Source organism: Monodelphis domestica, chromosome 1 (assembly GCF_027887165.1).
Source record: "Monodelphis domestica isolate mMonDom1 chromosome 1, mMonDom1.pri, whole genome shotgun sequence".
Taxonomy (NCBI): Eukaryota; Metazoa; Chordata; class Mammalia; order Didelphimorphia; family Didelphidae; genus Monodelphis; species Monodelphis domestica.
Window position 1 is genome coordinate 254857295 of NC_077227.1, and position 17437 is coordinate 254874731.

The following is a 17437-nucleotide window of genomic DNA, read 5'->3' on the forward strand; positions in this document are numbered from 1 at the left end:
ATTTTTAACATGAAATGTGGTTATCTTGGAGACTTGCTTTGCTAATAATGGTTTATTTCTTCACAGTTGATTATCTTATAGTTGTTTCTGTATATATTGTTCACCTGGTTCTGTTCACTTTACTTTGGATAAATTCATATGTCTTTCAGACTTTTCTAAACTCATCCTGTTAACTGTTTCTTATGGCACAACAGTATTCCTTTACAACAATGTAGTACAACTTATTCATCCATTTCTCAAGTGATAGATAGAAACCCTTCAGTTTGCAATTGCTTGCCACTACAAAAAGAGCTGCTAAAAATATTTTGTACAACTATGTGCTTTTCCCTTATCTCTGATCTCTGTGGGAGACAAACCGAATTAGTAGTGGTATTGCTGGGTCAAAGAATATGCATAGTTTTGTAGCCCTTTGAGCCTGTTACCATATTACTCTACAGAATAATTGTTTCAATTCATAGTTCTACCAACAGTGTATTAGTGTCCCAATTTTCCCACATGCCCTTCAATTTTTATGATTTTCCTTTTTGATCATGTTAGCCAATCTGGTAAGTGTGAGGTGGTACCTTAGAACTATTTTAATTTACATTTCTCTAATCAATAGTGATTTGGAGAATGACTTGTATTCTTATAAATTTAAAATAATTCTTTATATTTTTGAGAAATGAGAGCTTTATCAAATTTATTATAAAAAAAAAACCATTTCCCCAGTTTATTGTTTCCCTTCTACTTTTGGTTTCATTGATTTTGTTTATACAAAAATTTTAAAATTTAATATAATCAAAATTGTTCATTTTGTATCTCGTAATGTCTTTTATTTCTTTTTCTGGTCATAAATTCTTCCCTTATCCATAAGTCTGACAGGTAAACTTTTCTATGTTCCCCTTACTTCAGAAGATGTCACCCTTTATTTCTAGATCAAATATCTATTTTGCTTTCTTCTTGGTATGAGATGTTGATCCATGCCTAATCTCAACCATATTGCTTTCCAATTTTTCCAGAAGTTTTTTTCAAATACTGAGTTTTCCCCCCAAAAGCATAAATCTGGGGGTTGGGGTGGGGTGGGTGGTGGAGTCAAGATGGTGGCTTAGAAGCAGCAGAAGCCTAATTCTATGTGACTATCCTTCCTTACCAATTTAAAAAAAAAAAAAGCACTTCCAAAAAAGACAGAAATCCATACTTAAAACAAGACAGAGCCATAGGACTCTCCTACTTGATTCAAATTGAAAGGTACACAGAAAAAGTTGAATTCTAGAGTATAAGGGAAAAACCCAAGACTCTTCCCCCATCTCCTGCACCGAGACCTGTAGTAAGGACTCAGACTGTCTGTGGGATCTCAGAGAAAAGGCTGCAAAAACAATAGAGTACCTTGGTACCACCATGTGAAGATCAGGGCTCTGAGGCTGGCAAGGAGGCAGCTGGCTAAGAGAGGCAGAGGGGAAGGCCAGTTGGTTATTACCTTCAGCCCCGGCATCTTCATCTTCAGCCTCTGAGGGCAGCTGGCCTCAGGGCAGATTAGTTTGGCAGGTCAGCTCAACTGGCCTAATCCAGTATGTCAGCAGAGCAGAGAAAAATTCCCATTAGGGCAGAAAATCTTAAACTCACAGACCCAGCAAACAAACAGAGGACCATGTGTATATCCCACAAGGAGGGGATAAGAAGAAAAAAAAATATGATTAAACAACAGAAGAAAAAAATGAAATTATGAATGAAAGCTTCTATTTGGATAAAGAACAAAGAACAGATGGTACAGAGGAAGAAAAAGAAACATCAAGCAAGATCTCAAAACTCCAGCAAATTGGACTCGGGCTCTGGAAAAGCTCAAAAATTTTTCAAAAAACAAATAAGATAGGTTGAAGAAAATTGGGGAAAGATTTGCTTAAAATTGGGGAACATTTGCTTAAAAAGCAAAATAGGTCATCTGAAAATAGAGACATGAACTAAAACAAGAAAATAGTTCCATAAAATCCAGAAGTGACCAGTTTGAAAACAAGGCAGAAAATTAAAAGATGAAAAGAATGATTTACAAAGAAAAAATAAACCAAAAGCACAGATCTTTGGGTTTTCCCAACACTGTGTTGATTACCTAATCTATTCTATTGATCCACCACTCTTTTTCTTAGCCAGTACCAGATTGTTTTGATAATTATTGCTTTAGAGCAGTGATGCCAAACCTTTTAGAGATTGAGTGCCAGGCTCCACCCCTACCCCATCCCCCCCAATGAGTGCTGGATGTGCCATATCCCCCTCCCTGCCCCTTACCCCCACACAGGGGAGGGAGGGAGTACTCCCATTGGGCTGCTGGGTGAAGGGCCTGCTGAAGTGAGAAGTGACTTCAGGGAGTGTAGTGAGGAAGAGGGGAGTGGCTCGAGCTCTTCTGCCTGTGAGCCACCAATTTTACCCCCTATGAATTCCCACTGGGTTGCTAGGCAGACAGAGGGTGGTCAGGCATGGTAGAGAAGGGGAGGGGAGCAGCTATGCCCAAATCCCTCTGCCTTTCTATTAAGGAACTCTGGGGGAGAGGGGCTGACTGTGTGCCCACAGAGAGTGTTCTGTATACCATCTTTGGCACCTGTGCCATAGGTTCACCATTGCTGCTTTATAGTATAGTTTGAAATCTGGTATAGCCAGGCCCCCTTCATTTTTTTCCCATGAATTCCCTTGATATTCTTGGCCTTTTGTTCTTCCAGAACAACTTTATTTTTTCTAGTTCTATGAAATAGTTTTTGGGTAGTCTCATTGGTATGGCACTGAAGAGTTAAATTGATTTAGGTAGGATTGTCATTTTTCCTATATTGACTTGGACTATCCATGATCAATTAATGTTTTTCCAATTGTATAGGCATGCCTTTATTTGTGTTCAGAGTATTTTATAATTGTGTTCATATAGTTGCTAGGTTTAATTTGGTAGATATACCTCCAGGTATTTTATATTGTCCAAAGTTATTTTAAATGGAATTTCCTTTTCTTTATCTTAATATTGGGTTTTGGGTGGTAAATAGAAAAGCTGATGGATTGATTATATGGATTTATTTTCCATCCTGTGAATTTTCTGAATTAGTTAATTATTTCTATTAGCTTTTTTGGTTGATTCTCTAAGATTCTCTAGATATACCATCATGTCATTTGCAAGCAGTGATAACTTTATTTCTTCACTACCTAATCTAATTCCTTCAATTTCTTTTTCTGCTCTTATTGCTATAGTATTTCTAGTACAATATTAAATAAGACTGGTGATAATGGGCATCCTTACTTTACACCTGATCTTATTGGGAAGAGTTTTAGTTTATTCCTAATATAGATAATGAATGCTGATGGTTTTTAAAATGCCATATATCACTTTGAGGAAGGTTCTATTTATTCCAATGTTTTTCTAAGGAATGGGTGATGTATTTTGCCAAATGCTTTTTCTGCAACTCTTGAAATAATCATATGGTTTCTGTTTTTTTTGCTATTGATATGGTCAATTGCGTTGATCGTTATTCTAATGTCAAATCATCTCTGTATTCCTGTATAAAACCCACCAGGTGATGGTGTATTATTCTTGTGATATAATGTTGTAATCTCCTTACTAGTATTTAAATTTTTTTGCATCAATATTCATTAGGGAGATTGGTCTATAGCTTTCTTTCTCTGTTTTAGCTCTTCTTACTTTATGTAACAATATCATATTTGTGTCATACAAAGGTTTGGAAGGAGTCTGTCTTCCCCTAGCTTTCTAGATAGTTTATATATTATTGGAATTAGTTGTTCTTTGAATATTTGGTGGAATTCACTTGTGAATCTATCTGGCTTTAGGGCCTTTTTCTTAGGGCATTCTAGGATACTTGTTCAATTCCTTTTTCAGTGATGGGGTTAAGTAAATATTCATCTACATCTCTTAGATTGTCAGACTTATTGGTATGTAGTTAGGCAAATCAACTTCCAATATTTGCTTTAGTTTCTTCTTCATTGGTTGTAATATCTCCTTTTTCATTTTTGATACTGGTAATTTGTTTTTTTAATTAATTTAACCAATGATTTATCTATTTTGCTTATTTTTTTCATAAAACCAACTCCTATTAGTTCAATGATTTTCTTACTTTCAATTTTATTAATCTCTCTCTTGATTTTAAGTATTTCTAATCTGGTGTTTAATTGAGTGTTTTTAATTTGTTCTTTTTCTACATTTTTTAGTTGCTTGCCTAGAATCAGGAAGACCTGGGTACAAATCTGGCCTCAGACCCTTCCTAGTTATGTGACCCTGGCCAAGTCAGTTAACTTCAATTGCTTAGCCCTTATCACTCTCTTCTGTCTTAGAATTGATGTTGATTACACAGAAGATTAGTTTTAAAAAATGACAAATATTGTAGAGAGATTCAAGAGAATGAGGAGATGAACCCATTGTATTTAGTGATTAAGAGCTTGTTGGTAACCTCAGAATGGACAGATCTATATGAAAGATAATGTTGTAAGACATATTACAAAAAGTTAAGGAAAGAGTGAGAATTAAGTAACTGAAGGCATCAAATATAAATAACTTTTTTCAAGGAGTTTGGTTGAGGAAGAAAGGAAAAATGGTCATTGGGAGGAATGGTTTCCTAAAGGTGGGGAAGACATGTTAATATTTGTGAAGAGTAAGCGGATACAAAAGAATAAGGATAGAAAAAATAGAATGAAAAAGGATAATTGTAAGAGCAATGGTCTAGAAAATATTGCTGGGGATGAGATGGAGGGTATGTGTTGAGGCACTGGCGTTGGGGAGTAGAAGAACCATCTCTCCAAGAGACAAGAGTAAAAGAGGAGATGTTGGGGAATGATGCCTATCAATCAATGTATTAAGCACCTACATATTCTAGGCACTGTACTAAGTCCTGAGTTTTCAGGTGAGAAGGAGGGGGAAAGATAGAGTTCTTGGCAGATAAACTTGATTTTTTTTAAAAGTACAGTATCAAGCAATAAGCAGTTAGATGACACAGTAGGTACAACACTGGACAAAGAGTCAGGAAGATCAGAATTCAAACATGGCCTCACATTTACTAGCTATGTGACCTTGAACAAGAGGCTTTAACCTCTGTTTGCATCAGTTTCCTCAATTAAAAAAGAAAGATATCAATAGCAACTACTTTCAGAATTGTTGTAAGAGCAAATGATATACTTGGCAATAGCACAGTGCCTTGCATATAGTGAACACTATATAAGTGCTATTATTATTGTTGTTGCTGTTGCTATTATTATTATTATTATTATTATTATTGGTACAAGGTTCTGTTGGAAGCTTAAAGACTGGAAAATGTGGCATCTGTTTCTCTTTAAGCAATAGAAGATGATATCCTTTAGATTTAATTGATCCAGAGGGCTAAGGGTAGAAAAAGTCTAGGCTAGATGGAGTCTTTAAAGATACACATGCTCTGATCATCAAATTTCCAGATTCATAACACTGGGAGAAATAGCTAACCCACTATCAAAAGCTACAGTATAAAAATACCAAAAATAACAAAAGATGTATTTCTAAGGGGAAAAAAATCAGTAATTTACTTCTTGTCAAAGAAAAGTATAGAGATTAAAGCTTTTTCCTCTTTAGACAAGCTAGATATAATTATATATTTTATAAATATAAAGAAACTAGTTAATGAATAACAGAGAAAGTTCAAGATATGGGTTATTTTAAAACCAATTTTCACTCATTTTAAAACTAAAAAAAAATTAAGTTCAACAAACATTTATTTTTAGAATAATCCCTACTCTTATAATGAATTCAGCTTTCTAAGGCATGGAATAAGGTGACTTCTAGTTAAGACAGCAATATGAAAGGTGAAAGAAGAAATGAGTTCTCCCACATAGTAAAGCAAAGATCAAAAAAGGGCATCATTTTAAATAACAATCAAGAAATCCAAAAAGAAACAATAGTAAGCTCCTCTATCCAGCCTAGTGCTTCACAAAAAGTCAATCAAAAGCCTAAGAGCTCCACAAGAAAGGTCCTACTAAAGGAACTAAGAAGAGCTTAAGAAATAAACCCAAAGACTTCCGGTTAAGATGGCGGCTTAGAGAAAGCTCAAGTTCAGATCTCCGGAAAACCCTTCCCAACCGATCTCAAACTATAAGCTCCTAAGGCGCCGAAACTCAAAACGATCAACAGCACAGACCCTGGGAACCCTCCTCCTGGACCTGGACCTGGTTCAAAAGGTACGGCTCCCCTTAAAAGCCAGAACCCGAGATCCCTCGGACCTCAGGGGTAGGAGCGCAGAGTCCAAGGCTCCCGGAAGCCGCAGCCCAGCCTGGCTCAGAGAGCAGGGTCCTCGGAACAACAACCCTCAGGGCCTTCTATCCAAGTCCCAGTGAAAGTCACTGCCTGGAGCAAGACAGCCTCACGGGCTGGATCCTGCTATCCAAGTCTCAGTGAAAGTCCTTGCCCTCGGAGCTTGGGGAAGCTGCAGCCCATCCCCCTGCAGGCCGACGAAACAGCCTCACGGCCAGCGATTCTGAAGGCAACTTCCTGAAAGCAACGTGGTCCGACCCTTCCATTCCAGTTCCAGTGAGGCATATTCAGTTCAACCCAGGGAAAGCTCATAGAACCATCTGCCCAGGACTAAAGCCTCTGAACACCAGACAGAGACAAGAAAAGCCAATCCTCCACATTCAGAGATGGAAAACTCCACAGAAGCACAGAAGCCCCAAAATACCAAGAAAAATAAGAAGAAAGGGGCGACTTTGGACACATTCTATGGAGCCCAAATACAAAATACAGAGCAGATAGAAGATAATATAAAAGAAAATGCTCCAAAACCTTCCAAAGGAAATGGAAACTCTCCACAAACCTATGAAGAATTTGAATCAGAAATGACCAAAAAGATGGAAGCCTTCTGGGAGGAAAAGTTGGAAATAATGCAAAAGAAATTCACGCATCTACAAAACTGGTATGATGAAACTGAAAAGGAAAACCAGGCTTTAAAGGCCAGAATCAGGCAGCTGGAAGACAACGATCGTGTAAAAGAGCAAGAATTAATAAAGCAAAGCCAAAATACCAAGAAATTAGAAGAGAACATAAAATATCTCACCGACAAGGTGATAGATCTGGAAAATAGGGGGAGAAGGGATAATTTAAGAATAATTGGACTCCCAGAAAAGCCAGAAATAAACACCAAACTGGACATGGTGATACAAGATATAATCAAAGAAAATTGCCCAGAGATTCTAGAACAAGGGGGCAATACAGCCACTGACAGAGCTCACAGAACACCTTCTACACTAAACCCCCAAAAGACAACTCCCAGGAATGTAATTGCCAAATTCCAAAGCTATCAAACAAAAGAAAAAATCCTACAGGAAGCCAGAAAAAGACAATTTAGATATAAAGGAATGCCAATCAGGGTCACACAAGACCTTGCAAGTTCTACTCTGAATGATCGTAAGGCATGGAACATGATCTTCAGAAAGGCAAGAGAGCTGGGTCTCCAACCAAGAATCAGCTACCCAGCAAAACTGACTATATACTTCCAAGGGAAAGTATGGGCATTCAACAAAATAGAAGACTTCCAACTTTTTGCAAAGAAAAGACCAGAGCTCTGTGGAAAGTTTGATACCGAAAATCAAAGAGCAAGGAATACCTGAAAAGGTAAATATTAAGGAAAGGGGAAAATGTTATCTTCTTCTTTTACTCAAACTCTCTTCTATAAGGACTACATTTATATCAATCTATGTATACTAACATGTGGGGAAAATGTAATGTATAAATAGGGGGTAAAGAAAGACCAAATAGAATAATCATTCTCACACAAAGATTCATATGGGAAGGGGAGGGGAAGAAAATTCCTATAAGAAGGAGAGGAAGAGAGGGGGGGGGGGTTACTTAAACCTCAATCTCAGGGAAATCAACTCTGAGAGGGAAAAACATCCAGATCCATTGGGATCTTGAATTCTATCTTACCCAACAAGGGTAAGGAGAAGGGAAAACCAAGGGGGGGAGGAGGGGAGGGAGAACAAAAAGGGAGGGAAAGATAGGGGGGAGGGGGAGGGAACAAAAAGGGAGGGAATAAAAAGGGAAACATCAAGGGAGGGGACAAGGGGCACTGATTCAAAGTAAATCACTGGACTAAAAGGTAGAGCCGAAGAAGAAAAGGTTAGAATTAGGGAAGGCAATCAAAATGCCAGGGAGTCCACAAATGACAATCATAACTTTGAACGTGAATGGGATGAATTCACCCATAAAACGTAGACGAATAGCAGAATGGATTAGAATCCAAAACCCTACCATATGTTGTCTTCAAGAAACACACATGAGGCAGGTTGACACCCACAAGGTCAGAATTAAAGGATGGAGTAAGACCTTCTGGGCCTCAACTGATAGAAAGAAGGCAGGAGTGGTAATCATGATATCTGATAAAGCCAATGCAAAAATAGACCTGATCAAAAGGGATAGGGAAGGTAATTATATTTTGTTAAAAGGGACTCTAGACAACGAGGAAATATCATTAATCAACATGTATGCACCAAATAATATAGCACCCAAATTTCTAATGGAGAAACTAGGCGAATTGAAGGAAGAAATAGACAATAAAACCATACTAGTGGGAGACTTAAACCAACCATTATCAAATTTAGATAAATCAAATCAAAAAATAAATAAGAAAGAGGTAAAAGAAGTGAATGAAATCTTAGAAAAATTAGAATTAATAGACATATGGAGAAAAATAAATAGGGATAAAAAGGAATACACCTTCTTCTCAGCACCACATGGCACATTCACAAAAATTGACCATACATTAGGTCACAGAAACATAGCACACAAATGCAAAAAAGCAGAAATAATGAATGCAGCCTTCTCAGATCACAAGGCAATAAAAATAATGATTAGTAATGGTACATGGAAAACCAAATCTAAAACCAATTGGAAATTAAACAATATGATACTCCAAAACCGTTTAGTTAAAGAAGAAATCATAGAAACAATTAATAATTTCATCAAGGAAAATGACAATGGCGAAACATCCTTTCAAACCTTTTGGGATGCAGCCAAAGCAGTAATCAGAGGTAAATTCATATCCCTGAATGCTTATATTAACAAACAAGGGAGAGCAGAGATCAATCAATTGGAAATGCAATTGAAAAAACTCGAAAGCGATCAAATTAAAAACCCCCAGCAGAAAACCAAATTAGAAATCCTAAAAAATAAGGGAGAAATTAATAAAATCGAAAGTGATAGAACTATTGATTTAATAAATAAGACAAGAAGCTGGTACTTTGAAAAAACAAACAAAATAGACAAAGTACTGGTCAATCTAATTAAAAAAAGGAAGGAAGAAAAGCAAATTCACAGCATTAAAGATGAAAAGGGGGACAGCACCTCCAATGAGGAGGAAATTAAGGCAATCATTAGAAATTACTTTGCCCAATTATATGGCAACAAATACACCAATTTAGGAGAAATGGATGAATATATACAAAAATACAAACTGCCTAGACTAACAGAAGAGGAAATAGAATTCTTAAATAATCCCATATCAGAAATTGAAATCCATCAAGCCATCAAAGAACTTCCTAAGAAAAAATCCCCAGGGCCTGATGGATTCACCTGTGAATTCTATCAAACATTCAGAGAACAGTTAACCCCAATACTACACAAACTATTTGACATAATAAGCAAAGAGGGAGTTCTACCAAACTCCTTTTACGACACAAACATGGTACTGATTCCAAAACCAGGCAGGTCAAAAACAGAGAAAGAAAACTATAGACCAATCTCCCTAATGAATATAGATGCAAAAATCTTAAATAGGATACTAGCAAAAAGACTCCAGCAAGTGATCAGAAGGATCATTCACCATGATCAAGTAGGATTCATACCAGGGATGCAGGGCTAGTTCAACATTAGGAAAACCATCCACATAATTGACCACATCAACAAGCAAACTAGCAAGAACCACATGATTATCTCAATAGATGCAGAAAAAGCCTTTGATAAAATACAACACCCATTCCTATTAAAAACACTAGAAAGCATAGGAATAGAAGGGTCATTCCTAAAAATAATAAACAGTATATATCTAAAACCAACAGCTAATATCATCTGCAATGGGGATAAACTAGATGCATTCCCAATAAGATCAGGAGTGAAACAAGGATGCCCATTATCACCCCTAGTATTTGACATTGTACTAGAAACACTAGCAGTAGTAATTAGAGAAGATAAAGAAATTGAAGGCATCAAAATAGGCAAGGAGGAGACCAAGTTATCACTCTTTGCGGATGACATGATGGTCTACTTAAAGAATCCTAGAGATTCAACCAAAAAGCTAATTGAAATAATCAACAACTTTAGCAAAGTTGCAGGATACAAAATAAACCCACATAAATCATCAGCTTTTCTATATATCTCCAACACAGCTCATCAGCAAGAACTAGAAAGAGAAATCCCATTCAAAATCACCTTAGACAAAATAAAATACCTAGGAATCTACCTCCTGAGACAAACACAGGAACTATATGAACACAACTACAAAACACTCGCCACACAACTAAAACTAGACCTGAACAAATGGAAAAACATTAACTGCTCATGGATAGGACGAGCCAATATAATAAAAATGACCATCCTACCCAAACTTATTTATCTATTTAGTGCCATACCCATTGAACTACCAAAATACTTCTTCACTGATTTAGAAAAAACCATAACAAAGTTCATTTGGAAGAACAAAAGATCAAGGATATCCAGGGAAATAATGAAAAAAAACACATACGATGGGGGCCTTGCAGTCCCTGACCTAAAACTATATTACAAAGCAGCAGTCATCAAAACAATTTGGTACTGGCTAAGAAACAGAAAGGAAGATCAGTGGAATAGACTGGGGGAAAGCGACCTCAGCAAGACAGTATACGATAAACCCAAAGATCCCAGCTTTTGGGACAAAAATCCACTATTCGATAAAAACTGCTGGGAAAATTGGAAGACAGTGTGGGAGAGACTAGGAATAGATCAACACCTCACACCCTACACCAAGATAAATTCAAAATGGGTGAGTGACTTAAACATAAAGAAGGAAACCATAAGTAAATTGGGTAAACACAGAATAGTATACATGTCAGACCTTTGGGAGGGGAAAGGCTTTAAAACCAAGCAAGATATAGAAAGAATCACAAAATGTAAAATAAATAATTTTGAATACATCAAACTAAAAAGCTTTTGTACAAACAAAACCAATATAACTAAAATCAGAAGGGAAACAACAAATTGGGAAAAAATCTTCATAGAAACCTCTGACAAAGGTTTAATTACTCATATTTATAATGAGCTAAATCAATTGTACAAAAAATCAAGCCATTCTCCAATTGATAAATGGGCAAGGGACATGGATAGGCAGTTCTCAGATAAAGAAATCAAAACTATTAACAAGCACATGAAGAAGTGCTCTACATCTCTTATAATCAGAGAGATGCAAATCAAAACAACTCTGAGGTATCACCTCACACCTAGCAGATTGGCTAACATTACAGCAAAGGAAAGTAATGAATGCTGGAGGGGATGTGGCAAAGTAGGGAAATTAATTCATTGCTGGTGGAGTTGTGAATTGATCCAACCATTCTGGAGGGCAATTTGGAACTATGCACAAAGGGCGACAAAAGAATATCTACCCTTTGACCCAGCCATAGCACTGCTGGGTCTGTACCCCAAAGAGATAATGGACAAAAAGACTTGTACAAAAATATTCATAGCTGCGCTCTTTGTGGTGGCCAAAAACTGGAAAACGAGGGGATGCCCATCAATTGGGGAATGGCTGAACAAACTGTGGTATATGTTGGTGATGGAGTACTATTGTGCTAAAAGGAATAATAAAGTGGAGAAGTTCCATGGAGACTGGAACAACCTCCAGGAAGTGATGCAGAGCGAGAGGAGCAGAACCAGGAGAACATTGTACACAGAGACTAATACACTGTGGTATAATCGAACGTAATGGACTTCTCCATTAGTGGCGGTGTAATGTCCCTGAACAACTTACAGGGATCCAGGAGAAAAAAACATCATTCATAAGCAAAGGATAAACTATGGGAGTGGAAACACCGAGGAAAAGCAACTGCCTGAATACAGAGGTTGAGGGGACATGACAGAGGACAGACTCTAAATGAACACTCTAGTGCAAATACTATCAACAAAGCAATGGGTTCAAATCAAGAAAACATCTAATGCCCAGTGGACTTACGCGTCGGCTATGGGGGTGGGGGGGAGGAAAAGAAAATGATCTTTAACGAATAATGCTTGGAAATGATCAAATAAAATATATTTAAAAAAAAAATACTATCCACAAGCAGAAGATAAACTGTGGGAGTAAAAACACCGAGGAAAAGCAACTGCTTGACTACAGGGGTTGAGGGGATATGACTGAGGAGAGACTCTAAATGAACACTCTAATGCAAATACCAACAACAGGGAAAAGAGTTCAAACCAAGAACACAGGCGATACCCAGTGGAATCATGCGTCGGCTATGGGAGAGGTGGGGGGGGGGGGGGGGAAGAAAAGAAAATGATCTTTGTCTCCAATGAATAATGTTTTGAAATGACCAAATAAAATATTGTTAAAAATAAAAAAAAAAGAAAGAACGTCTTGGAATATGATATTCCAAAAGGCAAAAGACTAGGGTTTATCAAGAATAATTTAGTCTGCATAATTAAGTCTAGGGCAAAACATATTTTTAAAAGAGGATTTTCAAACATTATCAATGAAAAGTTCAGAACTGAACAGAAATTTTGAAATGTAAACATAGGAATCAAAAGAAACCTAAAAAGGAATATACATTTAAGAAACTAGAAGGGAATAAATGATGATAAATGATGACAAGCTGTTTACTTTTTAATAGGAGAATGAATAAGAAACAACTATACTTTTGAATGGAACCCCATTGTCTTGAAGAATCAAAGAGAAAGTTAAGAAAGACTAAGGATTTAGGAGTGTTTTGATTTGCTTTTAGATATGAACAAAAAAGAAGAAAAATAAAACATTGAAGAAGAAATGAAAGAGAAGGAGGAAGAACTTCTTATATCTCCTAATTGGGTCCATTGGGAGAGTATTCAAAAATAAGTGGTAGAATGGGAGAGCAGTAATTTTATTAATTTTACATATTATAACCATTAATGTGAATAGATGAACTCATCCATAAAATAGAAGAGGGTAGCAGAATGGATTAGAAAGCAAAACAATAATATATTACTTAAAAGAAACATCCTTGAAATATAAAAATCCACAGAGCTAAAATGAGGAACTGGAGCAGAACCATTCAAAAGCAAGAGTAGCAACCAATTTTAAACATAGTAACACAGGAACTATTGACATAATTTAAAAAGATAAGCAGATTACATTTAAAGGCACTAATGATAAGGAAAAATAGAATCAGTTCTTATTAATCTATATATATGCACCAAATTGTAGAACATCAAAGTACTTAAAGGAAAAGTTCATTGAATTCCAGATAGAAACAAGTAGCAAAACTTATGATCAATGGAGACTCTTACATTGTGCTTCCCCTTAATTATCAGCCTTTTCTATTCTTCTAAGAAAACCCAGCACAAAGAGAAAAAAGAAATTCCAAATCCAGATTAGCACTGTTATAAAGTTATAAAATTACAATTTTTGGAGGGGATGAAGGAGGACAGGGATACCAATGCATAACTGGTAGAACTGTGTATTATTCCAGCCTTATCAGAAAAAAAAAATTTGGAACCATACAACAAAGTCACTAAACTTGGGCATATCCTTTAATTGTGATGTCACTATTATGTTTATAGCTTAAAAATATAAAAGGAAAGAAAGAATCCATTTGTATTCCTACAAAAATTTTTCATTAAACCAAAGAACTGGTAACTTAGGAGATACTCATCCATCAAATGGATAAATTGTGGTAGATGAATATAATGGAATATTACAGCACCATAAAAAAAAATGACAAGAGACTGATTTTGAAAAATAAAAAACAAGGAAGATGTTTCTCCAGGAACTGATGCAAAATGAGCAAAATCAGAATAATCAATGCATTAACTATCTACAACTATAGATGACCAATGATAATTATATTTCCCACTGCTTCAGAGATACAGAATGATACATATATTTTCTGACATGATCAACTAAGGAATTTGCTTTGCTTACACATCGTTTATTAGATATAAGGAAGGGTATTTATTTGAAGATGCGGAAAGTTATTGATACGAATGGGAACAGAGATGATAATAAAAAAAAGAAAACTTTTTTTAAAAATGTACAGGAAGAGAGAAGTTCAGGAAGAAACACAAAAAGAAACTTTTGGTTCCATCATGTTGAATTTGTTCTATGCTTTTAAAAATTGCAACAAACTTTGCAATTGCAGAAAAAAATAGTTTCATGTCTCTATCTAGTTCTTTATACATGGAAATGGTTGTCTATTGATGTTTGTCAATTATAATAATAAAAAAAATTTTTAAGTGTGGTATGAGGTAGGGAACCTTGTATTTTGGCATGGGCTTTTCCCAAGTCTATATGGTTTATTATTTATTTTGTCTAACTTTTACTCAGTTGTTCTGTGTCATAGCTGTAGAAATATAAAGAACAGGGAGAGCAGACAAACTAAAATGCTATGGAGCAAGGGTAATTCCTTATGTCCTCAGGTTCCATAAAGCCTATAATGCAGACTCTGCTATTACATACCAATAGGATGTATAAGCTGTAGGCCTCTGCATGGGCATTGTGGTGAGAACTGCTTGAAACAATTTGATGCCATCATGGATAAAATACTAGACTTGGAATCAAGAAGATCAAAGTTGGATCCTGCCACAGATACTTTGTAGCTATGCAACCATGACCAAGTCATATAACCCCTATCTGCTTTTTTCTCTCATGTGTAAAATGGGGATAATAATGATACCAATCTCACAGGGAGCTTATAAGAGAAAAAAAGGAGAGACACACAAATGCATGCATACACAGACAAATAAATATAAGAGAGAGAGAGAGAGAGAGAGAGAGAGAGAGAGAAATCTTTGTGAGCCATAAATGTTAGTTATAAGCTAGGTCAATCAAAATACAGTTAGTACTTCCATAGAATATATCCTCTTTGTAGGAAAAGTAATAATTAATTGCTTTGGCTAAGCATTTCCTCAGTAAGTCACAAAATTTGATTCTCAAAATCAAGTTTTAGTCTGGATGTTCTTAAGTGTTCCCATTCTGTTGTAAAATTCTGGGTAAAGGCAACAAATTACTGTGAATCAGGTGGTTTATGATAAACTCCTATTTCTGTCTGCTCAACCAATATATATAACCTACCAAAAAATTAGGTTGGAACATTTCAAGAAAAAAAATGTCAGTGAAAATAGTGACATAGAAAGCCAGAAAAAGAAACATTTCAACAATCTAGGTCACAGTTGGACCTGACAGGTGGTAGGGTGGAGAAGAAATGACATAACAATATGGAGTTAGATAGCAATGAATTGCCTCTGGCAGATAGCCATGGACAGAAGAGGCAGCTAAAGCAGCAAAGTATGTTGTGTTCCATCACATGGATATTTGGCTTCCTCCAGAAGCACGGTGACTCTTGCTTAAATTGTATCTTCTTGGAAGTTCTCAATTCCTATTATATTACTAAACAACTGAAATAAAACTGCTTATTCTTTGTAACCAAACCCCTAAGAGAGGTAGGATGAACGGAAAGGAGAACTACATACAGTCTTTCATATTGAGTCTTATTTGAGGGGAGAAGGTTAATGACCTAGATGAAATCCCAGTTCTGACAGGAAATGGAATTAGGACCACAAAGCCAAGGAGACAGCAACTTTAGAAAAGTCCAGATGCACTGGGTTTGTTAAAACTAAAGACAAGTAGAGAAAGAAAAAAAAGGACCCAAAACAGATGGACAGCTCTTCAGTGAATCAATGAAACCCAATGCTTATTTCATATCTGACATTCGTTTTCATTAATTCCAATAAACTTTTAAGCTTACAAAAGGTCAAAAGATCACAAATATAAAGTGGAAAAGTACAGAAAGTAACTTTAGAACATATTTTCACATCATTACTTCTAGATATGCAACAAACAACCACTCATTAGAGCAAGGACTACACATCCTTTTTTTATTTTAATCTAGGAAAAAGAGTGTTTTGGACTGAACATGCATTCAGTTCCCTACTTCTGCTTCCTAATTTTGTGAGACCTATAAGCAGGTCATTTAAAATGTATCAGATGATTAAGGTCCAGTTCATAATGAATCAATCCATAGCTATAACATCTTTACCATAAAATTTAAGGTCTTCTTCTGCCTGTTCCAACTTCAATTCACAAGCTCAACAATTATCCATGCTAAGCTCCTTCAGGGAAAAAGGGATAGCTATGAATTTCATACATTCAAGCCAAGTTAATGATCTGGTATTCTTACTGGTTTTATCCTTCAGTTCCATAGTCAGGACCCAGAAACCTTTTTTTCTTATTATTAACTTCAGTCTTGGGGCTCCAGGGACAACCAGGCCTACATCGGAAAGAGTGTCTCTCTGACCCTCCTCATGGCTAAGACTGGTCAGTGGATGACTACTAGCCTCTAAAAGAGACTAGTTTAGAAGTCCTCTTTTTCTGTAATCAGGGTTAGAGAGGAAGAAGGGAAGCTTTCCAGAAAGAATAAAACAAAAAAGGAAGAGTGGCTAGAAAACAGGAGAAAGTTTATACTGATACTGTAAGAGTTAAATTAATATCCAATAATTCAAGTATTATATTTTTAAAGTTTTTTATCTGACAAAATAGAACCATGTGACTAAATTTTCTACCTGCTCAAAAATCCTGCTCCACCAAAGCCACTGACAGGAAAGAAAGAGCTAGACATGGAACTCCACCCAATTTATCTCCTGTCTACGTTAGCACGTAATAACATGAATTGAGCTCCTAGGAGTCGCAGTTTTTGCTGGGGATCGTAGTTTTGCTGAGAATCATAGTTTTTTAGAATTAACAGATTCTAATTTCATAATATCAGCCAAAGTTCCTTGGAAGAATTCTCAGTGTTTCTACCAGTGAGTTCTGGAATACATTTGCTAGAGAAATATTTTTGCACAGACCATAAAAGGCATTTTTTGGCCACGGTTTGATGGAGACCCCTCTATGTAGCTCTAACCACCCTTACCCCACAAAGTTATCTAGGCATCTCTAAACATAGTCCCAATACAGCTCTTCATTGCCCTCTTAATAGCATCTTCATATCCCACACTGAGATAGAAACAAATACAAATCCATTGTGTACCTCTTCCTCCTCTATATCTATCATGCCCTCCCTACTTGAGAATCATATCCCAGTTCACCATTAGATCGTGAATGTCCTTACCAAAACAACTGCTACGGTGAGGAACAAAGGTTTTACAAGCAGTAGCAATAGCTAGTTCAGCAGAGATGATTGTCTTTATGATCAGATCCTCCACATGGGCCATCAGTGCTACAAAACAAAACAAAAAGCCATGAATGAG

The 17437-nt window shown here is 36.3% G+C and overlaps 1 protein-coding gene across 34 annotated transcripts in view; it reads right to left on the reverse strand.

The window, feature by feature from the left end:
• TTLL5 (tubulin tyrosine ligase like 5) overlaps positions 1-17437 on the reverse strand; it is a 409941-nt gene that overhangs the window by 300212 nt on the left and 92292 nt on the right. For all 34 annotated transcript variants that reach the window (XR_008914964.1, XR_008914965.1, XM_056810663.1 and 31 more), the window contains one exon: positions 17299-17406. Coding sequence is in view for 32 of the 34 variants with exons in the window: in XM_056810663.1 (XP_056666641.1) it covers positions 17299-17406 (108 nt within the window). In the remaining 2 variants the exon portion in view is untranslated. The remainder of the gene's footprint in view (positions 1-17298; positions 17407-17437) is intronic.